This window comes from Pseudonaja textilis, chromosome 16, assembly GCF_049901715.1.
Source record: "Pseudonaja textilis isolate UNSWEBS1 chromosome 16, rPseTex1.2, whole genome shotgun sequence".
NCBI lineage: Eukaryota > Metazoa > Chordata > Lepidosauria > Squamata > Elapidae > Pseudonaja > Pseudonaja textilis.
Genome location: NC_142005.1, coordinates 2,864,637 through 2,889,928, shown reverse-complemented (window position 1 = coordinate 2,889,928; position 25,292 = coordinate 2,864,637). Strand labels below are relative to the sequence as shown.

Below are 25,292 nucleotides of genomic sequence, written 5' to 3'. Positions count from 1 at the left end.
CCCAGGATGGAGGAGGGCCCCCCAAAAATGCAGGTTGTTAAAAGTGGACTTGCTTAAGCCCCCTCCCCCCCCCGTTTCCCCTCCTGAAAAAACGCCCCCCTCCTTCCCCTGGGGCCCCTTCATAACTGGACGTCTTTGGGTTTCTCCTTGGAGACCTTTCGCTCCTCGTCCAAGAAGCTTCTTCAGAACCGAGGAGAAGCGAAACACCTTCAGGGGAAAAGCGAAGCCCCTTGGGGGCCACCGTGGCCCGGATGGCTGAGGAGGGGTCCCCGGGGCCCCTTCGCAACCGTATGGCTGTTATGGTCCTCCAACTACCATTTCCGCTCCCAGAGCAGTCAGGCCTGCTTGTCAGAAGGGGCCGGCTGCCCGACCCTGCTTGGAGGGGGTCTCTGTTCCTAGAGAACTTGGGCCTCCCCCCTCCTCCTCCTCCCTCAACTCTGGCAGGGGCCTCACCTGTGTTGTATGCCGTGGGCATCGCTGAGAAGGGCAGCCCCTGGGTCAGCAGGCTGGGCGTGGCCACTGAAACGACCGGCGTGGTCAAAGAATGTGTGGCTTGAGACACCAGGAGTCTTTGGGTGTTCTGCTGAGGGAGAGAGAGAAAGAGAGAAGGAATGAGACAGGGAATCTGACAGAGGAGGAGGAGGGGGGAGGGGAGGGGGCTCTCCGGCGTTTGGCCCCCTGGGAAAGGCGGCCGTCCTCTGCATCGGAGCCTCACACCACGGACAGCCGGGAGAGCCGGGGCCTTTCCTCCCAATGTGCGTCCTGAGGACAGAGGTCTCTCCCTCCCCAATGCCCCCCCGCCCCCCAGCAGGACCCGGTGCAACCCAGGGACGGACTTGTTCGGCTGGCCCCACGAGAGCAGCCGCCCCTTGGCTGCAGCTGGGAACCCCGTGGATTGTGTCCTCTCTGGTGCAAAGTCCCCAGGGGCCCCCAGGGGTCGCCTTGAACCGCTCCACCCTTTCCTGCCACGGAGGCTCCGTGGCTCACCAGGGCCACACGGGGCTCAGGTGTGTGGCAAAACGCGCCTTTCACGGCTTGACCGAGGCCCCAACCCTGCCAACCTCAAAGCTCCCTTGGCTTTTCTGGAGACGGAAAAGAAGGGGCGCCCAATCCCGCCCCCCAAGCTCCAGGGCAACGCGAAGAAGGCCTGGTTCTCCCCAGCCGCGAAACCCAAAGCCCCCTGGATGCCCCTTTCGCCCCCAATGCCCAAACCATCAGCCCCCTTCTGGCCTATCTCACCTTGTGCCAAGAGGAGGGCAGGATCCGGACAGGCCGAACCAAACGGCTGTGCCCAGTTTAGCTAAGAGAGGCCTGTTGGCCAAGGCAGCCAAGGAGGTGAAGGGGGTGAATTTCCCTCCCACCCTCCCTCCCACCCACTCCTGTCCCACCCCCCCCTGGAACCTTCCTTGACGCTCCGAGCGCCTTCTGCCTCCTGGCCCTCCATGCCAAGCCCACCCCCCTGGCTGAGAGGTGGGGCAGGGGTCCCAGGCAGCCCCGGAGGCGTTCTTGCTCCAAGGTCTACACTGGAGAAAGTCCTGGTTCGCTACAAGACTCTCATTTATCCCAATGGACACACGATCCGTATCACGGATGCAGCCACCAAATGTCACCCCCGTTTCTCCTCCTTCTTCCCTCCCTTTGGAAGCCTTACAGGAAGGTCTACATGGTCTCTAGGAAACCATCCAGTGTGTACGGGGGAGCCCCACGGTTAAGGGTGGAGAAGAGCCCAACGTCTCCCACCAGGAGCGGAGCCAACCCCATTCCGGGGCGGCCCCCCCTCTTGCCCAAGGCCGCCTCCTTCCGTCTCAAGAGCCATCGGAGGCCCCGAGGCCAGAAGCGCCCCAGGGCTGTGAAGGGAAAAGCCCCCCCTCCCAGCAGTGCCCCATGGCCTGGGGGGCCTTCGCCTGGCAGCCCGGCAGCGCACGAAGCCGAGGGAGGTGGGCACACCTTGGCTCCTTCAGCACTGGGGGCCAGGAAGGGATGTCACGGAGGCTCAGAGGGGGCATCCCCCCCAGGCCGGATCCAGCGGGCTGCGGGTGTGGGAATACTCAGCGGTGAAGAGAGGCAGCGCCCCAAGGACCCTGATGGAGCCATGCCACAAGGGGGTGCGGGGGGGGGGAAGGATACAGGGGGGGCAAGAGGGAACCTGGGCCAAAGAGGACCCTGTCAGTCTCAGGCCGAGAGGCGCCAGTCCTGGGGGGGAGGCGGTGGGGGAGGAGACAGGCAATGGATGCAGTTCGGAAGCATGCAGCCCCCCGGAGGAAGAACCCACCCAGACCCCTCCGAAGGGGCCAGAAGCCAGTGTGGGAGCCCCTGTTTCCGCTAGGGGACCCCCAACGTCCCACTCACCATTTTAGAACAGTGGTTGACGAAAGACCCTTGTGTATGCACACACACACAGACACACAGACACACGCACGCACACGCACAGAGGCACACCCATGCATAACTCACCAGGTCCAACTGATCGTCCGTCTGGATGCAGAATAAAAATGAAAGCAAAGGAAACTTATTACATTGAATTCCTAATTCCGATATTGCTTCCCACGTTCACTGACAATTCTGTGTCCTTCGTGGGCCGCAAAGAGAGTCACTGCTGGGCTGATTCGTCTGAGGTCTCTTTTGAAGCCTGGGGGGCTTCCAGGCGGAAAACACCAAAGCACCAATTAGCGGCCTTAAGGCCGTTGGACCTGCCCGGCTGCACCCAAACGGCCCCCCTGGGGATTGGCCCCTTCGGCAAAGCGTGCAGGACCAGAGGGCTCCAACCCTGGCAAGCGGACTTCAACTCCCAGAATTCCCTAGCAGAATTCCCTTCCCAGAATTCCCTAGCCAGCGCTGCAAACTGATGCAATCTTGCAGATCAGTGCCATTAATTAGGCAGACAAACAGATTCAAACAACGTTGCTGGACCAAAGCGGAGCAACTTTAACACAAATAAGCTGAAAACAGAATTTGGCTTGCCCGAGAGGCGGTTCCCACAAAACGCAGAGGGAGGGCGGACCCAGACGGCCTGTAAGAAGGGTGTGTGTGTGTGTGTGTGTGTGTGTGTGTGAGACTGGAGTGGGGCACGAAAGTTAGCCAGCCCCGCCCCATGTGCCCTCTGCAAAGGATCCAAGGGCCTCACCAACTGCCGCATCCTCCGACGAGGGGCTGGGCCTCCCCAGAGGCGGACTGGAAAAGGGAAGGACTCCCAGGGTCCGGACCCCGCAAAGGCCGGACTTTCCACGCTGGACTCACCAGGTGCTGCATGAGGCCTTTCCCGCCCTGGGAGGTGATGACCCGGAGGTCCGGCTTGCGGAGGTTGCTGACCATGGGGCTGCTGTGCTGGGGAGGCGGCGGGGGCGACTTCGCCGGGACGGCCTTGCCTAGGCTGCTTCCATTGGAGACGGGGAGGAGGTTCGGCGAGGCCCTGGCGCTGCCGTAGCCGTTGCCTGCAGGGGAGCACAGAGCGCCGTTCCAGGAGCTTGCGGTGTTGGGGGGCGCGGGGCTGTCTCCCGCCTCCACTGCGGCCGGTGCAAAGAAGCCCGGCGTTTCCTGCTGAAGCCCTTTGGACGGACAGGCTGGGCAAGGACCACCGGCCCTAAGCTGGGAAGCCACCCCAGAACCGAGCGGGGTTACCCAGCAGAGCCTGCCAGCCCCTTCCTCACCACGAGGCTGGGGTTCTCTCCTTTGGGTGGGTGCCAGCGTGCCAGAGGCGGGCACTAGCCCCCAAACCTCACGGGACCATCGGAGGCCTGGCCCCTGCCGTCTCCCCAAAGGCCCCCGTGGGGCTTGTTCTGCACCCTTCCAGCCCCCAGCAAAGCCCTTCAGCGGGCTTGGTAACCCATGCTGGCTCTGCCTCCCCCCCCCAGCCGCTGCCCGGCTGCTGTGCAGGTTCCTCTGAGCCGCAGACCAGAAGCCCCCCAGCACCGTCCCCCCAGGCGGCTTTCAAGGGGCCGAGGAATTCGGGGAATGGCGGGCTCAGCGGGAGGCGGTTTGGGTCAGCCCAGAGTCCCCGTTGGCTTCTCAACCTGGGCCACTTTGACAGGGGCAGACTTCCACTCCTTGCCGGCTGGAGGGTCCTGGGAGTTTTGGTCCACCCACCTTAGAATGGCCAGAGGGGAGAAACGCCGCTTTAGAGTAAGACAAAGAGCCAACACGTTGGGGAGGGGAGGCAGCGTGATCCTCCTGAGGAAAGGGGGAGGGGGATGCAGCCAGGGCCCCCTGCGGCCAGAGAGGGGAGCCCAGAGAAAGGGGTCCCGAGTGGCCCCCCCCGCTCCCGTTTCCTGGAACGAGGGGAATGTTTTTGTGACGTCAAGGCTGACATTCAGGGTCCCTGCCAAGTTGCAAGCTGGAACAGCCGCTCGCAACAGCTGACGTGGGGGCTGCTCTGGAGAGGGGAGAGGAGCCCGGACCGGGGACGGGACGGGGGATGGGCTAAGGCAGCAGCCTCGGCCCAGCAGACGGCCTTCCCCGAAACCAGCAGCAGCCCCCCGCTTCCCGGGACCCTGCAGCCAGCCCCCTTCTGAGACCGCCCCCCATCCTGGGGGAGCCCTGGAAGGGGCCAGGAAGGTGCCGCCGCTCTCCGCGGCCTCCCCGGGGCAGCTCCAAGTGCTTGGGCCGCGGCTGAAACCGAACGTTTCAGTGTGTGGAGCCTCTTGGGAAACGGCAGAGCCCGCGGCGGGTGGGCTGCCCTCCAGGAAGCTGGCTGCAGAGTTCGCCTGTCTCCCTCCGGGCCCCGGCGGGCTCAGCTGCCGAGCAGCTAAGCCAGCAAAGAGAGGCGTTTGGGGGGTCCAGGGCAAGAGGGTGGGGAAGAGCGAAGGGAGGAGCCAGGGCACCCCAGGCTCTGCGGCTCCTCTCCCCCCGCCACCGGGCACAGGCGGGCAAGGCCCCAGCGCCCCAGAGAGGCTGGCTGAGGGCACCCGGCCGCTTGGGCCGAGCAGAGCTGACTGGGAGCTGCCTCTCGGCCCGCAGACAGGGGCCTGGCCTCCTGCCTGGAGCCACCCAGGATGGGCGTCCCATTCCAGGCGAGGGCTGGTTTTGAAACGGGCGGGGGGACAAAGGAAGGCAAGGAAGGCGCCTCCCGTTGAAACCCAGGCAGAGAAACTGGCTGGCCTGGTCCCCCGCCAGTTTTGGGCTGCACCCAGCTCCCCTCCCGGGCAGGTTCTGGGAAGGAGCTTTTGGCCTCAACGGGTTTTATTGGCAGGCTGGCAAAAGGGGAAAGACCCTCGGGGGCCACAGAGCAGCCCCCCGGTTAGGATGGCAATGTGTCTCCAGATGGGGGTGGGGGAGGGGCCCTCAGAGACCAGGGGATGCACCTCCAAAGGGGGTATTTGGGGAGCCCCTCCCCCTTCCTATACCGTACATTCGGGCCCCATAAAAGAATACCCCCCCCCCCAAAATTTGCTCCACCTTCAGGCTGGAGACCGAGGGGGCCCAATCCGGCATCGTCCGGCTCTCCCTCCTGTGAAATCCTGCCCCCCCCCCTCCGCCCCGCCCCGCCCCCACCGACTTGCACCTTCTCAGTCTCAACCCCCACCTTCCTTCTCGGCCGCCCCAAAAAGGCGGTGAGGACAGCTGCTCCTCCCGCTCAGCTGTCCAGCCGAAGGAGCCAAAACTGCATGGGGGGAGGGGGGGGACAGAAGTGGGGATGAAGGCCATGGGGGAGGGGCGGGGGGGTTGGGACCCTCAGGGCCTATTCGAAGCGCTGGGGCCTCCCGGGGGGAGGGGCAGCTCCCCAGCTCCCTCGGCCCGGCTCCGCCGCGGCTACTCACCCACGGGGCTGGGACAGGCTCCGTTCGTGTTGCCCAGGTCCCCTCCGAGCATGGCCCCTAGGAAGAAGCCGAGGGTCAGTGGCATCCCCAGCCGCCTTCGGGCAGCCCTCCCCCGCCTCCAGGGAGCAGAATGACCCCAGCCTCCCCTAAGCCCCCCTGGCCACCGGACTAAATTTATGACATCCTCCCCCAAAACCCAGCACTTACTTTCAGTTTTGGGCCAAAAGCCTCCCCCCCCCTCCCCCCCAGTGAACCATGAGTTCACATTTGCTTAATGTATTTGCTTAATGATTGTGGTGATTTGCTTAATGGCCACCACTACGAAGATCATAAAATTGCGCTGGTCATGGGATGACCTGCTCGATGGGCTACACCGCCGACGACCGTACTGGGCAGGCTGCATTGCAGTCGTAGGTCGAGGACATTCGGTGCTTCTGTTATCTCCCCAAGATGAGCTTGTGGGTGCAGCCCCTTCTCCCCGTTTCCTCCGCCCAGGGACCCTCCGCAAACCTTTGCCTTAAGGCCGGGGGGCCCCTCCCATCGCATTTTCCTGCCCCTCTTTCCTTTGGCCGGCTGCTTTGGCCTTGCCCCAGAGGCCCCCGAGGAGGAGCAGGAGGAGGGAGGGAGGAGGAGAAAGAGGAGGAAGAGGAGGAGGGGAAGAGGAGGAGGAGGGGGAAGAGGGGGGGGGGAGGAGGAGGAAGAGCAGGAGGAGGAGGAAGAGGAGCAGGAGGAGGAGGGGAGGAGGAGGAGGAGGAGGAAGAGGAGCAGAAGGAGGAGGAGGAAGAGGAGCAGAAGGAGGAGGAGGAAGAGGAGCAGAAGGAGGAGGAAGAGGAGGAAGAGGAGGAGGAGGAAGAAGAAGAGTAGCAGGAAGAGGAAGAGGAGGAGGAGGGGGAGGAAGAGGAGGAGGAAGAGGAGAAGGAGGAGAGAGGAGCAGGAGGAGGAAGAGGAGGAGGAAGAGGAGGGGAGGAGGAAGAGGAGGGGAGGAGGAGGAGCAGGAGAAGGAGGAGAAGAGGAGCAGGAGGAGGAAGAGGAGGAGGAAGAAGAGCAGGAGGAGGAGGAAGAGGAGCAGGAGGAGGAGGGGAGGAGGAGGAGGAGGAGGAGGAGGAAGAGGAGCAGGAGGAGGAGGAAGAGGAGGAGGAAGAGGAGGAGGAGGAAGAAGAGTAGCAGGAAGAGGAAGAGGAGGGGGAGGAAGAGGAGGAGGAACAGGAGGGGAGGAGGAGGAGCAGGAGAAGGAGGAGAAGAGGAGCAGGAGGAGGAAGAGGAGCAAAAGGAGGAGGAGGGGAGGAAGAGGGGAGGGGAGGAAGAGGAGGAGGAAGGGAGGGGAGGAGCAAAAGGAGGGGAGGGAGAGGAGGAGGAAGAGGGGAGGGGAGGAAGAGGAGGAGGAAGAGGAGGAGGAGCAAAGGAGGGAGGAGGAGGAAGAGGAGGAGGAAGAGGAGGGAGGAGCAAGAGGAGGGGAGGAGGAGGAGGGAGAAGGCCGTACCTGCGCTGGCCGGCCTCTGCGGAGAGCCGGGAGACGGTGTTGCGCTGGAGGGCCGGCTGCTGCGGGGACAGCAACCGGGGGTCGGTCAAGGAGGAAGTCACCAGCGATGGGGTCACCAGGGAGCCCCCGGGGTTGCTGAACGGCAGGGCGCTCTGGTTGGTCACTGGCACCGTCACCGGCATGGCGAAGTTGGGAGCAGGAACGGAGGACTGCGGAGAAAAGGGGCGGGGGCGCAGCTGAGCCCTGGCAGCCGCGGGGAGGGGCTCCCCTGCCACCAGCACCACCCGAGCGAGCGGCGGGACCAGCCACGCAGCCACACAAGGAACCACGGAGCATGGAGCTGCCCTGGACCAGCAGGAACGCTGGGATTCGGACAGGATCTCGGACCAGTTGGGTCCTCTGAGCGCACCGTTCTCCTGCTTGGCAGCTCCAAAGCGGGTGGGGAAACGCTGGGCGGAGGGCGCGAAGCTCACGGCCCCCGAAAGAGTCGAGGGCAGGCAGGCAGGCAGGCAAGGAGGAGCCAGCAACCTCAGCCTGACACAAACCGGGCCGGAACCAAGGGAGCAGCCACTCAACTCTCCCCCCAGCAGGGCCCGGGGCCTCTGTGGTCTGCAGCCGCGCCGGAGACGCGTTGGGGGCCCTAGCAAGGGGAGGCACGCCGGTGAGAGGAGCAAGCAGGGCAGTCGGGGAGGCGGGGGGGGTGTCTTGGGGCGCCCCTAAAATTGTTAGTTCATTCTTAGACCAGTTTACAAGCTGCCCGGCTCCAAAGGACTGAAAGAGTCGGGCATTTTAATCGGAGGGGGGAGCCCATCGCACAAGAGGAGTTCTTCTCCTTCTCCTTCTCCTTCTCCTTCCTCTTCTTCTTCTCCTTCTTCTTCTTCCTCCTCCTCCTCCTTCTTCTTCTTCTTCTTCTTCTCCTCCTCCTCCTCCTCCTTCTTCTTCTCCTTCTCCTCCTTCTTCTTCTTCCTTCCTGCTCCTCCTGCTCCCCCTCCCCCTCCTCCTCCTCCTTCCTCTTCCTCCTCCTGCTCTTTCTTCACTAACTGCCGGGGAACCTCCGGGAGGGGCTGCCTTTGGTGGGGGGGCATCTAAGGGGTGGGGAGGGCTATTGGCAGGAAGGAAGGCTGTTAAGGGCAGGTCTCATGGAGGCCACGCGGCCCTCAAAGGGCCTTCCCTTCGGTGTGTGTGGGGGGCACCTTGGGGTCTCCTGCCCGCCAGGAGTAAAGCGAGCCTGGTTGGCAGATGATTTCCTGCGGCTGCTGCTGTGTTTGCACCGAGACCCCCAAACCGAAGGGAGGGAAAGGTGAGAGGAAGGCTGGCCAGCCCTGGGACGGAGTAGGTTGTTCCTCGAGGAGGGGCTATTTTCACGTACGTTTGTCTAATAAATAAATAACCACGTACATAAAGCCAGCCTGGCCTCAGGCCCAGCGGGCAGGGCGGCCTCCTCCAGACCTGTGTTTCCCTGGTGGGGTCCCTTCCTCGATCTCCTCAGGGTACCAAGCCCCCCCCCCCACACCCCCAGGCCTCGGCTCCCCCCTTGGCAGACGGGGCAGTCTTGGCAAGGCAAGCGGATGTCGGGGAAGAAGAGCGTCCACACGCGTGTTAATGCCTTGAGGACGTGCAGGGCCGCCCCGTCCGGCGGCCGCCCTGCCCATGCGGAGGGGAGCGAGGGGGCTGCCCCGTTACTCACTGTGAGCCTGTAAATCTGCATCATTTTATCAAACTCCTCATCAATCTTTTTATACTTTTCTTCGGTCTGGGGTGTCAGGGTAAAGATGTCCTCCCCGTCGGCACTCTCGCCCTCTCTATGCTTCTTGTTCAGCGCCTGTCCGGCCAGGGCGGGCGGGAGGGAGGAGGGGGCAGGGGGGTCGAATCCAACAAACAGATGAGAACGAGAGAGAAGAGAGAGAGAGAGAGAGAGAGAGAGATGGTGAGGGGTTTCTGGCCGGCTGGGGGCGGCTACTTACGCCGTAGCGCTTGAAGAAGTTGTCCAGGTCCTCACTGGCTTTGCGGTATTTGTCCTCGGTCAGAGGGCTCTGGTCAACGGAGTCTTCCCCGTCGGGCTCTGGACTCTCGCAACCATTGAACCCTTTCTTTCGCAAGGTCTGAAAGCACAACGGGAGACGCTCAGGAGGGGCCTCGGGGGGTGGGGGGCAGAGGGGACGGGAGGCCAGCCCCCCCCGGGCTCCCCAGTGGAGGAGATCCACGCAACCTCTCCCTCCCACCCCTCAGCCACACAACGGCCCCCTCCTCCCCTGCCGTCCCCCTGGGTTGCCCTCGTACCCCTGCTGGGTCAGGGTGGCCCTCAGGCCAAGCCAGGCCGGATCTGGGGTCCCTGCGGGGCCTGGGGCCAGCAGGAAGAGGCTCTGCTTCCTGGAGACGACAAGGGCAGGTTGAAGCCCAGAACTTGGTCCCAGGAACTGGACAGAGACCCCATGGATCCGGAGGAATCTCGGGGACCTGCTTGGCCCACTGCCTTCCGCGTGCGTCCCCCTCTCCCCAGGCAGGAGAGAAGCGGCGGCGGCGGCACACTTCCTTCCCCGGCGTGTCACGAGGACATCCAACGGCATGTTTACCAAGTGTTTATTCCAGGCATGGCAGCTGATTTGAAGGCTGCCTTCCGCTGCCACACTTAATCACGGTGTTTTCAAAATACCAGAAGCAATTAGACCCCATTACGGAGCCACCACTCGCCAATCCTCCCGGAAAGTCAACTTGTGCAAGCCTGTGAAGAAGTCTTGAACTCTTGTGGGACTAAGGAGAAACGGTGTGTGTTTGTGCACGTGCCAGAGACAGAGACGGAGACGGAGGGAGGGAGGGACAGGGAGAGGGAACAGAAGAGGGGAGGGAGAGAGGGAGAGGAAGAGACAGAGAGAGGGAGGGAGAGAGAGGGGAGAGGAAGGGAGAAAGAGGGAGAGAGAGAGAGAGAGAGAAGAGGAAATGGAGGAGGGAGGGAGAGAGGGGAGAGCACAGAGAGAGAGGGAGGGAGACAGAAAGAGGGAGAGAGAGAGAGAGAGAAGGGGAAGAGGAAGGAGAGGAGAGGAAGGGAAAAAGAGGGAGAGAGGAAAGGAGGGAGAGAGAGAGAGAGAGAGAGAGAGAGATTCCAAACCTCATTTCAGCCAAAAAAGAGAAGCTTTTCTGGATTAAATCCATGCCCGGAGCAACCGAGGGAAGAGACCCAGGTGCAGAAATAAGGCTAAACAGGCATGGATTCCTGGAGCAAACATGGTTATGAACACTCAGGACTCCCCCCACAGTGTACACTCCTGGGCTGTGAGTGACCATGATTAATTCACGGGATCATAATTCTAGAAAGGAAGAGGAGGAAGCCGCTTCGGGAGAGAAAGAGCCAGAATCCAAGAGCGCCGACCTTTACCCTGAGCCTGGGGGGGGCAGAGGAGGCGGCCGGCACGTCTCCCCAGCTGTGATTCAGAGACACTGGGAGAGGCTGAGAGCAGCTGTCCTCCCCCCGCATCCTCCCCCACTCCACAGGGCAGCTGAGCCTCTTGCCCCACATGCCCTTCCCAGCTCCGGAGCGGCCCAAGGCGGCCAGAGGGAGAGGAAGGGGCCCTGGAGCCGGGAAGGCACCTTCCCACAGCCACCACAACGCGGCCGGAGTGAAGCACCTCTCCGTGGCACAGACGTTTAATGAATAAATAAATGAACAAACAAAATAAAAACCAGGCTCCTGCTCATCACCAGCCTGCCAGCCGCGCTGAAGAACTAACACGACGTGCAGAAGGCAGCAACCGAGGGCACACAGCTCACCACTCAGCTCTGGGCCCACAGCACCCACCGATTGGGGGGTGTCTGTGCCAGCCCAAATGACTCCGCTCTCCTTTACGTCCCCAACTTAACCGTCGGGCTAGGCAAGACTATAATCGAGGTTGTTCGAAATATTCAAAATACCACTCAAGGTCGTTAAAGGAATTTGGAAGAAAAAATGCTCCCGAGGACGGGGTAGGCGCTTCCATTTGGATTCGGAAAGGGAGGAAGGTCTCCCCAAAGAGGCACCTCCTCCTGTAGGGAGACTGCCCGTCTGGAAGGCAATAAGTGGCAGCGACACACACCACACACACCACACACACACACCACACACACACGCAGGCAGGCAGGCAGGCAGAGTGGCCAAGACCCCAGGGAAGGCAAGGCCTATTTAGGACAGCCTTAATCCTTCATTCAGATTAGTTGCTTTCCTGGCCGCGGGGCCTCCATCTTACCTGGATTAACCCATTTCGCTTCTCCTCTGCCCCAAGCGACTTCCCTGGCAGCTTTGTGCCCAATGCCAAACAAGCCCGGGGGGTGGGGTGGGGGCTTTCATCTGGAGAGAAGCCGGGGGCTGTGGAGGGGAGGGCCAAGATGGGGGCTTTATCAGTCAGAGGAGCTTAGCTTGGCAGTCCTGCCACCCTCCTCACGTTTCCTCACATGGGCAGACCGCCATGCCACCTGGAAACGCTGCTTCGCCCCAAAGGACGCTGGATGGGAAGCAAGGAGAGGCCCTTTCGGGTTGGGGGCTGGTGGGTCAAGGCAGCCGCGGATTCTCCTGCATGGGCTGCGGGAAGCTCACGCCAGAAGATCCTTCGCTCCGCCACGACGGCCATCCGGGGATGGGCCCCGAGTCCCTGCACTTCGCCAAAGGATTGCAATGAAGGGCCAATCGGGGCACTGCCAACGGAGCTGGGTGCAAGGGGGGAAGCTCAGGCCCATCCCACAGGTGACCTCACGACTCTCAAGTCCTGGACCTCTTTATATTTTGTTCCACTTGCACTGACTCTGTCTGTGTGTGTGTGTATGCGTGTGCATGAACGTCCATGTGAGCGAGTGTGCAAGTGCGTGCCTAAGTGTGCACCTGGCACAAAATCCCCTCCCCCTCCCTGCAGAACGATCCACCCCCTCGCCAGCCTCTCCCATCTTGAGCAGATAAATTGAATGACTAAAGGTTTTGTGTGCCTTAATTTCTGCTCACTTGTAATGTCAATAATTACCCAGCCAAACCGTTCATTTGTCTAGATCCTGCCAAGCGCAGAGGCAGCCACCCGCGGGCAAACATTCACTGAAAGGTGACAAAGAAGTGGCGGCAGTGGCGTCTCCCGGGTCCCTCCTTGGGAAGCCATCCGTGCACCGAGGGGGCCGGAGGGAAAGGCCAGCCGGCCACGCTCCCGCCCGGGACTCCCTCACTCACCTCCGGCCAGCCCTCCCGAGCATGCAGGATTCACACTCGGCGTGGCCGCAGTGGCGGCCCTGACCGTGGTCCCAGGCCGTTGACCAAGAACCACACCACCTGCTGAAGGGTGACCCCTGTGGGGCTGAATGGAGCCAGTTCCAGGGACTGTGGCTGGGGAGGGTTTGCCCATTTTCTGCCGCTTAGGATCCCGGGCACACCTGCTCAGCTCAGTGGCCACGGAGCAAGGCTAAAATCCTACCCCAATTCTCCCCGGAGCCCCGGCAGGGATCAGATCCACCGAGCCAAGCCGGGCTCTCCAGCTGGTCTCCCGCACGGCGGGGCGGGTGGCTGTGCAGGCCGGCGTGGAGGGTGAGCCCAGGCGTGGGACCCCCCGCCTTCCCGGGCAAGGACGGGCGCCCTACCTCGATGATGTCCGCGTTGGTCCGGCTCTCGTGGGGCTCGTTGTACTCGGTGTACTTCAGCAGCACCTTGTCCATGTCTGTGCTGGCGTACTGGAAGAGCTTGTTGGAGTGGTTGAAGATGATGAGGGCGATCTCGCAGTCGCACAGGACGCTCAGCTCGTAGGCCTTCTTCATCAGCCCAAACTTCCGCTTGGTAAACGTCACCTGCGGCAGACAGCAGCCGCCTCAGCGTGGGGAGCGGGGAGCCCGGAGGACGCGCCCACATCGGAAACCACCCAGATTCCCCCCCCCGCCACCCCCCCCACACCCTCCCCGGGTTCGGAAGGCCGAATCGGGAGGGAACCTGGGAGAGGAGCTCAGGTCTCCTCCGCCTCGGCCCCGACACTCCTTCCTTCCTTCTCTCTTCTCAAGATGGAGGCCGTGGCTGAGAAGTGACTCCGGAGGCCGGTTCCCTGGGGCTACTTTTTTGACAAAATGAGGGTGGGGGGGGGGAATGCAATAAATTCTATAACCATCCCTGGCACTGTAGGATCAACCCTTCCTTCAGGAGGTAGGACACCCTCATATAAGGTAAATAAAATCTTTAAAATCTTTTTTTTGTTTTTTTTTTAGCTTTAAGTGACATTCCAAACCTTTAGTGATAAAAGAGATAAAAATGAAAATGTGTTCAAATATAATCACTTACAAGGATCTGGCAGGAATAAAGGTATTTAATTATGAGGAAACAAGGCAGATTATAAGACGATGCTGGCCTCTGGGTTTAAAAAACAACTCTGTCATCAAGAGACGCAAGCTGCATAAAATAGACGAATACTGAACTTGCACAAGGAGAATAAATGCGAAAGTCCTCCAAAAAGTCCGTCCCCGCCACCGCCACCGACTCTACCAGCCCTGGGCTTTTCCTCCCGATCCCTGGAGATTCCTGGCAATTAATTCTGCGGCTTCTGGAGACGTGGAATAGACCCCGTTTCCTCTCCCCGCTTGGGGGTCAGCCCTGCCCACCTGATCTCAGCACACTGGACCGTCGATCCCGCCCGTGACCCAGTTCACGTCCACCTTTCTCGGCTGAGGGCCTTCCTGCCTCTGGGGAGGCTTCCTGGACCGTCCTAGAAGGGAGCCCCCCACTTTCTGAAGGGTCACAAGTCGAAAACCAGAACCAGCCAAATTGCACCCAGGGGACCTTCCTGGATCCAGTGTCCCTTTGCCACCCGCTGCAAGGGGTGGGGGTGGGGGAAGGGCCAGTTGGCCACCTTGGAGCAGAGTGGCGGGAAGGAGAAGGGGCCCCGCCCCGCTTCGGGGTCTCTGCGGCCAGCCGAGGCTGCAAAGTGGTTAATAAGATTGACTCCTAATCGCCTTTCATCCACCAGAGTGCCGAAGGACACACCGCCAGGCCTCCCCGCCCACCCCCAGGAAGTGGGATCAGCTTGGCTCTTTCCTCTGCTGGGCAGTCACACGGCCAGGCCCTGGGGTGGCAGAGCGCTGGGAGGTCAGCGGCAGGCAGCTCTTTCTTTCCTCCGGCCTCCTCCATCCCAGGGCAAGGCTGCCCACCGCCCCCACTCCCCCCCCAATCCCCACAGGGCTGGCGCTGCAGCCGGTGGGGGGGGTTTGGAAGGGCAGGGGTACGCAGCTGACTTCCCAAATGCCGGGCAGGGGATTGGGCTGATGGGGAAGCCAGAAGGGCCAGAGCTTTGGCCAAGCCGGGCAACCCAACGCCCACCCCGGCTGGAAGCCAGCTTTCCTGGTGGAGGAGCAGGCCGCTTCTGAACCTGAACCCAGCACCCAAGACCCCGAGATCCACTCTGCTCAAGCCAGGAAGCCTTGCCCGGGCAGCCTCTCTGTGTGCCCTGAAGCTGCCCACCAGAGTGAGGGTTTTGTGGGAAAGGAGAGAGAGGTGGTCTCCCCCACCCCCGGGAACGCCCGACGCCCCATTGCCAGGATGCGGCCTCCTTGTCAGGATGAAGCTTTCTGACTCCAGTACTGTGGAGCAGCTGCTCCTTCCCAGATCTGGGGAGCGCAAGGGCTTCTCCCCTCGTCTGCCAGGAGGGCCCCCGCGGCCCCTCCCTCGGCCCCCTCCCCTGGCAGGGGAGGAGAGGCCCTTGCTCAGCCTGCCAGCCCAGCTGGGCTCCTCCTCCGGGTGTGGGACCGGCCGAGGAGAAACCCCTTTTCCTCCCGGGCACGGCTGGCCCCCAGGGACCCAGCAGCAGAGGGAAAGGCAGGGGGATGGACGCAGGGCAAGGAGACCCCTACCCAGAAGACCCAGAGGAGCCTGCTCCCCATAGGAGCCCCCCCTGGGGAATGGGTTGTTGCCCACCCGCCGGGTCAGGTGAGACAGGGACCCCCTGCCCGTCCTTGGTCTCTGGGCTGACCTTGGGGTGTCTGTCCCATCCGATCTCCCAGTAAACCTGTCACCCCCGAGGGCAGCTCTTGGGCCTCGTCCTCCGGAGGAGGCAGCCATGCCCGTCCCCAGCTTCCCTTGGCTGCTCATTGGGACGAGATCTGTACCTGCCACGGACCGGTGGGTTTCCTATCACCAGCGCTAGGGCACAAGGCCATGCCTGGGCAGAGGGACGCGGTGATGCCCCTCAGCTGCCCTTGGGGACCGTTTCGCCCCAGAGCCTCTCTTGGGTTGAGGGAGGGAGAGGCTGCCGCGGTTCCCCGGCCCTGAAACTGCCACACGGCTGGCTCTTATTTTAGGAGGAGGAGAATTAATTCCTCTGTTCGGCTCATCATTCTCTGCCCCCAAGTAGACTTTAAGGCCAAATGACAGGAGGAGGAGGAGGAGGAGCAGAAGGAAAAAATAATAATAAAAAAGAAAAAAAGAAAAGAAAAGAGGAGGAGGAGGAGGAGGAGGAGCAGAAGGAAAAATAAATAAAAAATAAAAGAAAAGAGGAGGAGGAGGAAAAGAGGAGGGGGGGAGGAAAAGAGGAGGAGGAGGAGGAAAAGAGGAGGAGGAGGAGGAGGAAAAGAGGAGGAGGAAAGAAAGAGGAGGAGGAGGAGGAAAAGAGGAGGAGGAGGAGGGAGGAAAGAAGAGGAGGAGGAGGAGGGAGGAGGAGGAAAAGAGGAGGAAAAGAGGAGGAGGAGGAGGAAAAGAAGAGGAGGAGGAGGAAAAGAGGAGGAGGAGGAGGAGGAAAAGAGGAGGAAAAGAGGAGGAGGAGGAGGAGGAAAGAAGAGGAGGAGGAGGAGGAAAAGAGGAGGAGGAGGAGGAAAAGAGGAGGAAAAGAGGAGGAGGAGGAGGAGGAGGAAAAGAGGAGGAGGAGGAGGAAAAGAGGAGGAGGAGGAGGAAAAGAGGAGGAAAAGAGGAGGGGGAGGAGGAAAAGAGGAGGAAAAGAGGAGGGGGAGGAGGAAAAGAGGAGGAGGAGGAGGAAAAGAGGAGGAAAAGAGGAGGAGGAGGAGGAAAAGAAGAGAGGAGGAGGAGGAAAAGAGGAGGAGGAGGAGGAAAAGAGGAGGAAAAGAGGAGGAGGAGGAGGAAAAGAAGAGGAGGAGGAGGAAAAGAGGAGGAGAAGGAGGAAAAGAGGAGGAAAAGAGGAGGGGAGGAGGAAAGAGGAGGGGGAGGAGGAAAAGAGGAGGAGGAGGAAGAAAAGAGGAGGAGGAGGAGGAAAAGAGGAGGAAAGAGAGGAGGAGGAGGAAAGAAGAGGAGGAGGAGGAAAAGAGGAGGAGGAGGAGGCTGGCTTTGGACAGGGCTGGAATCGGTGACATCTGGAAGCTTCCTCTGGCATGAATTTGCAGCAACCCAGGGAGTTATGGCTTCCCCCTGGGACCCAAATCAGCTCCTGTCCTTTTCAGAGCCTTCCTTGAAGACCCCTGAGACCCCACCAAGAGAAGAGCTTCTGCAGGGCCTTTTCATTGGTGGCCTCCTCCCCAGAACAGCTGCCCCCCCAATATCCAGGACCCCTTTCCCACTGGAACCACAACAACAGGGCTCCGCGAAAGGGAACCTCCCCACCAGCCTTGGCTGCTGCCAGCCGTCGGGGGGCTTTGCTCGGCCTTTTGTCTCGCTGCTTGGTTAAAGCTACTCACAGCCATTTGCAACTGAGCCACTAACAAACCACCGCAAACAAATAAATAATAAACAAATGTGTGCGCAGATGCCGCGAAGGAAAAAAAACCCAACCGCAAACATAATGTGGAGGTGCAGATGTTTGTAGCAAGATTCTTTTCATCCGGTTCCCCCCACCCCCAACCGCCTGAGAGCTCACCCGCCCGTGTGCGTGGAAAGGCTGGGCAAAGGAGGCAAAGGGGCAGAGGCGCCCTGGGGGCCCAAAGGGGCAGCGCCCGTTCCTGCAGGACTGAGCCCACGAGATAAAACCTCCTCTAAAGCAGCACTTCCTGTTGGGCCTGCCGGTCTGCAGAGTTTCCAGCACCCAAAGCACTTCGTCTCCGGGCCTGGCTGCAAACCTGACAGGCGGGCGCATGCACCAGAGGTGGGCTACAAGCAGCAGGTTCAAACATGGGATGATCCCCTCAACCATTTTGGACTCCGCCTCAACATCAAGAGAACTGGGTACTTCAAGACAGTCACCACCACTGAAATGCTTCAAATCAATGGAGAAAACCCAAAGAAAGTGGACATTTTTCGGTATCTGGGATCTCCACCTCCAAGGCCATGGTGACCTCAATGGCGAGGTGTGAGCAAGGATGAATGCGGCCTGGATGCATCTGGGAAAACTCCCCGGTGTGTTATGGGACGGACAACGTGTCTTAAATCTAAGCTTTACAAGACAACCTTCCCCCCTGTTGCACCGTATGGCACTGAAGGCTGGTCAGCAGCAACTGGGACTGAAAGTTCTCCCCACGCCATGGAAATGCAAAGGCTCCGTTGGATATCGGGCACCTCCCTTCTTGGCCACATCACAAATGACACCATTCGACAACATTTTGGTGTTTATTTATGTATGAGAGAAGGCCGACTCTGGTGGTATGGACATGTCCAGGGAGCAGCACCTCCCACCGTGGCCAAGACTGCCTACCAACTAGAAGTCAATGGCCGGCGGCCTCATGGGCATCTAAAAGAGAGATGGGAAGACACCATCAACAAAGATATGGAAGCCTGAGGCCTGGAGATGCAGCTGACCAGGCAAAGTGGCCTTCAACGACCTGAAAAGCAGATCGTGCATTTGTGGGATTACGCGGAGGAGGAGGAGGAGGAGGAGGAGGAGGAGGAGGAGGAGGAGATGATTACAGAAAAGACATTGAGACTCTGGAAAAAGTGCAGAGAAGAGCTACTGGGATGATTAGAGGCCTGGGGACGTAAAGATATGAAGAACGGATGCAGGAACTAGGTCCGTTCAGCCTATCACTAGAAGAGACTGGACAGCCACTTGTCTCAAATTGTGTAGGGTCTCCTGCTTGAGCAGGGGGTTGGACTAGAAGACCTCCAAGGTCCCTCCCAGCTCTATTCTGATTGATTCTGGTCGAAGTGGGGAGCTGGTGGCACAGAGTAAGCCCTTCCCTACACACACACAGACACAGATACCCACAGAGGCAACCGATGGGATCCTGCACAGCTTGTCCTCCTTGCCAGCAGGCCATTCAGGGCAAGGGTGGGGCAAGGGATCTGCAGTCCTTTGGAGAAATCTCTTGAATGGGGGGGGGCAACGGGTGTGATTCCTGGCGAGGAGTGCAGCGTAAACGCACCAGCCAGCACAGGGCAAACCTTCAGCGCCCACTTGGGACATCTCCAGATATCACCAAGCCTGCCCCCCACCCCAACTGAGAGGATGAGAAGAGAGCCAGAACCATTCCTCTCTTCCTCCCCACTTCCCTTGTCAGGGTCACACGGGCAGCAGTTCCACCTGGTTGAATCTCCTGGGTCCAGAGGGGAAGCCTGCTTTCCAGCTCTTGTCTTCTTTTGGGGCGGCACAACCGAATGAGCATGAGCGCTCTTCACCCCCAATTGCTGGAGGTTTCGAGGAATGCTTGGACATCCCCTTGGTTACACTAGATGATCTCTGAGGCCCCTTCCAGCCCTAAGATTCTAGGATTCTGATCAACCCCCAATTGCCCCTTGGGGGAGGCACCCATCACTCTCGCCACGCTAAACGGCAGGGCTGGGGATTCTGCGCTTGCCCGAAGAGGTGGGTGGACGGACAGGAGCGGCCGCATCCTGAGGTTCAGAGGCAGCCCGTGGCAGGTGGGCCAGTAGAAGAGATCCCGTAGATCCAGACAGGGCAGGAATTACAAAACAAACCAGACAGGTAGGAATGGCTTTCTGCAGGCAGCGTGAAGGTACTGAATAGCCAAAAATGTTGCATTCAAATATTGTTTTGCTGGAACATTCAAGGCTTCAGAATGCATTACTTTGAAATGGAGTTCTGCGTTGCAAATGGTTTCGGAGACAATTGCACGGCTGAGCAGAGGAATGTGACGTTAAGATGCTGCAAGTCCACAATCAACCGATCAAGAGGAGGAGGAGAAATAAGGCGCTTAAAAGCTACGCGATTCCAGCAACCAGCTTCGGGTGTGCTGCTGTCCCTATTTACTGTCCTTGCAGCCACTCTCCCTTTCCCAATTCCATGACACGATAAAGTAATGGGTGAGCCAGGGAGACACCCCCCTCCCACCCTCCCCTTGACATCACTGGAGTGTGGGCCCCAAAGGGTTTGGGGAGCGGAGCAGGGCCTCCCGTGGGGCAACATTCATGCGGTCTGGTTCTTTCGGTTACGGATCCCGGGAACAGCCAACCAATCGTGCAGCTCAGCAGGGAGGGAAGTTGAGCCTGGCTCCTAGGGAGCTTCCCGCTCCTCTGCCTTTTGCTTCACAGGGAATCGCCCCTTCAGGTTAGCTGGGCTGGTTTTGAATTGGGCTTGAGGGCGGCCAGTGGGGCCTCTGTGACCCTGCCAGGGACTCTCCCTCCGCTGCCCTTTCAGCCAGAATAGGCTTCATCTGGCGGCATTAACCTTCTAAGTCTAAGAGGGCCGCCAAATCCTCTTCCACTGGGACATAAGCTCTTTGCCGGGGGGGGAAGGGGACGGCCACGGGCCCCAGCCTGGCACAGGCTGAGCCAAGGCCGACCGCAGGCAAATCTGCTGCCACAACATCCGCTCTGCCATTGGGACGAGAGGCTCCAATGCTGTGGGCCTCTGTCCCCCCTCTCCCGCAGGAAAGGCCCATGGCTGCTCACTCCTCCAAGGCCTCCTTTCTGGGGGGGATGCCAGCGGTGAGGGCCTGCTGCAGCTCAGCCCCCTCTGACTGAAGGGAGGATTAGACGCTAATCTTGCCAAGGCGCCCACTGAAGCCAGGCGGTTCGTGCGATTGTTGCTGCCCTCCCAGGACATCCCGCTGCCGAGGCACCACCCTGAATCACCCAGACTGGTACGGAGGAGGCCAGGAGAGCCGAGCCCCTCCCCCCCCCCGCTCTGCAGTGAGCAGGGTGATCAACCAGGGCAGCCACCTGCAGGACGGACATCTCCCTGGGAGGCAGGTGACCCCCTGCAAGGAGCAGCTGCTCCCCTGAAACCCAACACTCCTAGCTGGGGGGGCCCAGAACCCCCCTTCCCTCACCCCCAGCTCTGCCCTGATGGGAAGAGAGGGGCTGACTGCAGGCAGGGGCCTCCCTTGGCCCTATTTCATGGGGGATCTCCATCCACCCCTCAGAACATCCCGGCCTGCCAAGTGTTTTCTCTGCTTTTCACAGCTCCCAGGAAGTCTGCAAAGATCTACTCGTTTCATAACGGAAACTCAACTGCAGATATATTATTCTGGGTGCTGAATGAAGCAACCAGCAAAAGGCAGCCCAACCGTGATCCAACCTAACCATCCCGCATAAGCTGAGGGCCTGGAATAACAAACCCTCCCACTCCTCAGAAGGAGGGCTCAGTTATCGGTCCGACCCAGTGCGGGGAAAAAACGTCGTCGGGTGCCGTAAGGAGCCAAGAGGGCCAGAGCTGTCCCAGCCTCAAAGGGCGTCCCTTGACAGAGCCCCGAAAGGGTCCTGAGCAACCCAGGGGGAGGACGGCAGGGGGAGGGGCAGGCCTGTGGCCTCCGGGGCTTGAATTTCCACCCAGAAGGTGCGATGTCGGTGGGGGGGGGGTTCGGTTCATTGTGTGGAGGGTGAGGGATGTGTGTTTGTGTTTATTTTCAGGGTCATGATATGCACTGAGAATGGTGTTTGATTTCGTTGTACGAGGTGCAAGGACAATAAAGTCAACTAAGTTCACTAAAAAAAAAATCTGGCAAGAAAGTTCGTAAAATGGGGCAAACCCCCCACCCTTCACGGTGGACCAAGAACCGCAGAAACCGCTGGCCCCACGGAAAAGACCTGACTGCGAGTGAGGGCCCAAGGCCTGAGCTGTGGGTTGGAGGTTCTCCCTCTTCAAACCATACACCCTGCCAACCCTCCTTGGTTCCCACAAACACCCTCAACCGTCTGCCTTCTTTGCCTCGTGTGAAATGGGCCCCACTCTAGACGAGCCAGCGGTGGCAGCCGTTGGATTTAGCCAGCATCCTCCTAAGCCCAGCTTCCCAGCAGCCGTGTGCCCTTAGCACCTCAACGGGAGCCATGAAGGCCACAGCTGTAAGAAATGCAGGAACCCGTGACGTCTCATCCCGAGCCTCAAACCCCGTTTCCATCATTTGGGAAGCGCGTGTCCTCGAAACCACCCCAAAGCTGTGGCAACGTCCCTCCCCACAATAAAAGCTACTGCTGCTTCAAGTCCAGAAAGGGGGCCCTTGAAGGCTGCATTTGGCCCTGGAACATAAAAACAGTTCAAATTCAAAATATTCCGCACACTCCTACTCTAAAATCGCTGCAGAATGCTGAGAAACACGATCGAGAACGTTCAGCCAGCCAGTCAGTCATGGGACTTTTGATTGATTCAAATCCACATCGTTTTGCACATGAATGTAGCATTTCTCCTCAAAATAACAGCGTTTCCCGCCCCTTCCATACTTCATATATTACAAGGTTGCTGTCAACTTGAAGAAAAATGTCACTAGGAATAAAGGGATGGTACCTCATCCCAAGGTTTACAAGCCAGGAGTCGGAATGGAGGCTCTTGGGAAATTGAAAAACACTCCGAAAAAGTCCGTGCCAAAAAACTCCCATTACGGCTGCCCAGAAACCCTCTCAGGGCTCTCCATGACATCACCAGAAGCCAGGCCGGCTCCCTTCCATGTCAAACCAAGAAAAACAATATATATGGTCCCCGTACAGCCGGCTGATTCATTGGAGCACCTTCTTGTACAGTTTATTTCCAAGATTTGTAAGGGCCTAAAATGGACGAGCAGCCGTGTCACGTTGCTTCTTCCCTCAGGGGGGAGGGACTGCCGTCTGTCCTTGCTCCATCCGGGGGTCCACAGAGCCTCTTTCCACCAATTATGCTCTGGGGGGGTGGGGGGGGAAAGAGATGCTGTGTGCTGTGTAAATGGGGGACGGACGGACACCCTTTTCTCTTCCCAAAGAAGCAACCGGCGTGTGTTGGTGGTCATGATGGCACCGGCCTCCTTCCTCTGCTCAACCCCCCCCACCCCCAAATGCAGTTTTCCTGGGAGTTCAGCTGCCCACTGAAATGGAGCCTCCAGATGTTTGGGAAGCCAGGAGTTGTGTGTGTGTGTGGGGGGGCTCAATGGGGGAAGGGAGGTTTGAGCTGCTGCTCAGATTCAAGACCGGCCACCTCAGGAGTCCAAGTGGATTGAAAGAGATTCCAGAGCACGGGGCAAATAGGGGCACGTCATACACAGGTGTCTGGGAGCCTCTATGAGCCGCCCCTCCGTCCAATTGCACAAGCATTCCTCTTTGATGGTCTCTCCCCTCCCCCCAGGGCCCCCCAGCCCCAGCCCCCCCGGCTCCTCCCCACCTTGGCCCTCTGAGCAGAAGAGGCTGAAGGAGTCTCTTCGTGCATCCTCCTAATAGGATTTGCAGAGGGGGCCAAGGGAGCAGATCGGCCAGGCGGCTGGAAATCCGAACAGGCCATCTGCCACCAGGGGGGTCACTCTCAGACCTCGGTCCCCAGAGGGCCGGGAAGGAGGTGGCTTAGGTCGGTCAGCGAAGCTGGCTGAGGCATCCTGGGAGTTGAAGTCCACAAGATTGCCGAGGTTGGAGAGACCTGGCTTAGGGGGCCACGGCGTGTTGTGCAAACACAAGAAGTCAAGTTTAGGACTGCACCAACACCAACAGCCGCTGCTAAGGTGTACGAGCGGCAGGTAAAACTCCTTCGCCAATGTCACCGCGTGGTGGCCCCCTAAGGAGCTCTCTTCCCTACTCCTCCACCGGCCCGCCAGTCCTCCTCTGCGTTGCTTCAAGGGAGACGGAGGGAAGTCGCGGCCTCCTGGGAAGCGGTGCTTTTCGTTTCCCAGGTCAACCTGGGAATCTGTTTCCCCTTTAATACCAGGGTAAGATGAATCCCCGGCCCCACCCTGGGGAAACCCACGAATCCTTAGAAACCCAACGACTGCAAGCCCAGAGTTTGCTCCTTTTACTTCAAAGCAGACATATGGGAAGCTAAGTTTAGAACCACCCTATCATCTGCCCCACCCAGAGATTCCAAAAGACGTCAGAAATGCTGGTTTAACTGTTGGAATTGGGGGGGGGGGGGGGGGAGAGTTCCTTGCAAAGTCGGACATGACGTTTGACTTTCAGGTAGCCTGTGTCAGTCACGACATCAAGCAGTCTCAAGTAACACAAAATGGAAACCGCTTCCTCGGCCCTTATCCTAAATTGGGATGGATCCCCGGGAATTTTGAGGAGGAGGAAGAAGCAGCTGAGATCCCTATTTACGAGCCAGAGGGTCTTTCCAGTCCATATCCTTAAGCATCACCGCCCTCAGGGGTCCAGCACTTGGCAAAGCAGAAAAGAAAACAAGGTTCTGAAACCCATTTTATCACACCTGGAAATACCCCAGGTATTCGCCTCTATTGATTCACAGGTGAGAAGAAAAGTGATCAGCTCTGGACTGGAGGCTTCGAAGGCTTCCAGGCACCGGCAGAAGCCAGCCTGTCTTCCCCCCCACCCCCCGGTGAGTTCTCCCTGGCTGAAGTCTAACCACTAGACGGTATGACCAACCAAACGGGAGACCAGAGGACCACAAGGGACGCAGTCAGAAGGACGAGGGTTGGGAAGCAGCTGCCAGACCCCGAAGTCGCAGGGAAAGGGGTGGGAAACAGCCTGGGGGTCTTCAAGGGGCCTGGCTCTAGACACCCCAGAGCCCCGTGACCCCAAAATGCAGAGGAACCCCCACCCCCACCCCCGAGCTGGTCCCTCTGGGTGCCTCGGAGCACCAGAAGCCCAGCAGGCACACACAGGTACACCGAGGCCCACCGCCCTCGCTGGCTCTGATCCCCCCCGTTTTACCAGCGAGCAGGCACAGGCCTCGGTGAATCCACCGGGATCAATTAAGGACACGGGCAAATAAAGCCACTGACCTGCCGGTTCCTTTCATCCGTAATCCTCTGGATCTGGATCTTTTTCCTCCCCATCTTCTCGCAATACGAGGTGACTCAATTTTTATTTCAAAAAAAAAAAAAAATTAAAAAGGAGAAGAAAAAAAAATTCAGTGTGCGATCATCCAAAAAAAGAAAAAAAAAAAGAGCAGCTTTCTTAAAAAAAGGAAAAAAATAGAAAAAAAACCAAGAAGGGAAGAACGGATTTCTTCAGTTCATTATATTCCACTCGGGATCAATCCAGGTGGGGAGTCATAAAAAAAGAACGAAAGGAGCCTGCAAGGAGACAGAAGGGGGAGGAGGAGGAAGGGTTAAAATCACGGCTTGGCTGGGGGGTGGGTGGGGGGGCGAGGGGATCTGTAGGGCCAAACTTTCTGGGGCTGCGTGGCCTGTATCTCCCCCCACACACACACCAGGAAAAACACCATGGGTGCAGTTCACCCCCCTTTCTCCCTCTGACAATCTCGGTTCCTGCAGGTTCCTGACACCCCGGGAAGTGGAAAGGAAGCGTTGGGGGGCGGCACCCCACCCCAATTGCTACTTCTCGACAGGAGGTTGTTTTGCCTTCCGATTCTCCCTAGAAATGCGATGATTTCCCCCTGGCCTCCCCTTCTCCGGAGGGCTGCTCTGGGTGATTGGCAGAGCGGCAGCGGAGGAAGTGCCCGCCAAGGCCAAGGAAGGCAGCCTCTCCGCCATGACCCGACTTGCGTGCACAGATTATTATTTCTGTGCAGCCGTGCTGCAGGACAACCTCCCAATGCCCCACCTGTCCTTTTCAGAAGGCGACTGTGGGGGGGGGAGAGGGGAGGGGAACAGGAGAGGAGAATTTCTGGGCCCCCTGCCTGGAAAAAAGCCCCCCAGCTCCACCCTTGGCCAAACCTCCATCAAGCCAGGCCTGACCTGGTTTCCTTCCCGAGCTTCGTGTTGACTTCTCAGCCTGAGATTTTTCTCTCGTGCAGGTCTTAAACCCCAGTCAATTCTTTGGAGGTCGGCCAAGGTCAGTCCAGTGCAACGAATGCATTCGGAAATGCCAAAAGACGCCTGCAAGCAAATGAAAAAAGGACCGAAGGGTTTAATAATCTATCAGAGATGGTCAAATG

At 59.4% G+C, this 25,292-nt stretch overlaps 1 protein-coding gene across 1 annotated transcript in view; it reads right to left on the bottom strand.

Annotated features, from left to right (window-relative positions):
• The window catches only part of MEF2D (myocyte enhancer factor 2D), a 74,549-nt gene that overhangs the window by 3,558 nt on the left and 45,699 nt on the right, over window positions 1-25,292 (bottom strand). The window contains 10 exon segments of the mRNA XM_087913813.1: window positions 454-583; window positions 2,455-2,475; window positions 3,238-3,431; window positions 5,754-5,810; window positions 7,234-7,268; window positions 7,270-7,442; window positions 9,198-9,335; window positions 12,817-13,020; window positions 24,175-24,468; window positions 25,093-25,233. Coding sequence (XP_087769939.1) covers window positions 454-583; window positions 2,455-2,475; window positions 3,238-3,431; window positions 5,754-5,810; window positions 7,234-7,268; window positions 7,270-7,442; window positions 9,198-9,335; window positions 12,817-13,020; window positions 24,175-24,228 — 1,006 coding nt within the window. The 5' untranslated portion in view covers window positions 24,229-24,468; window positions 25,093-25,233.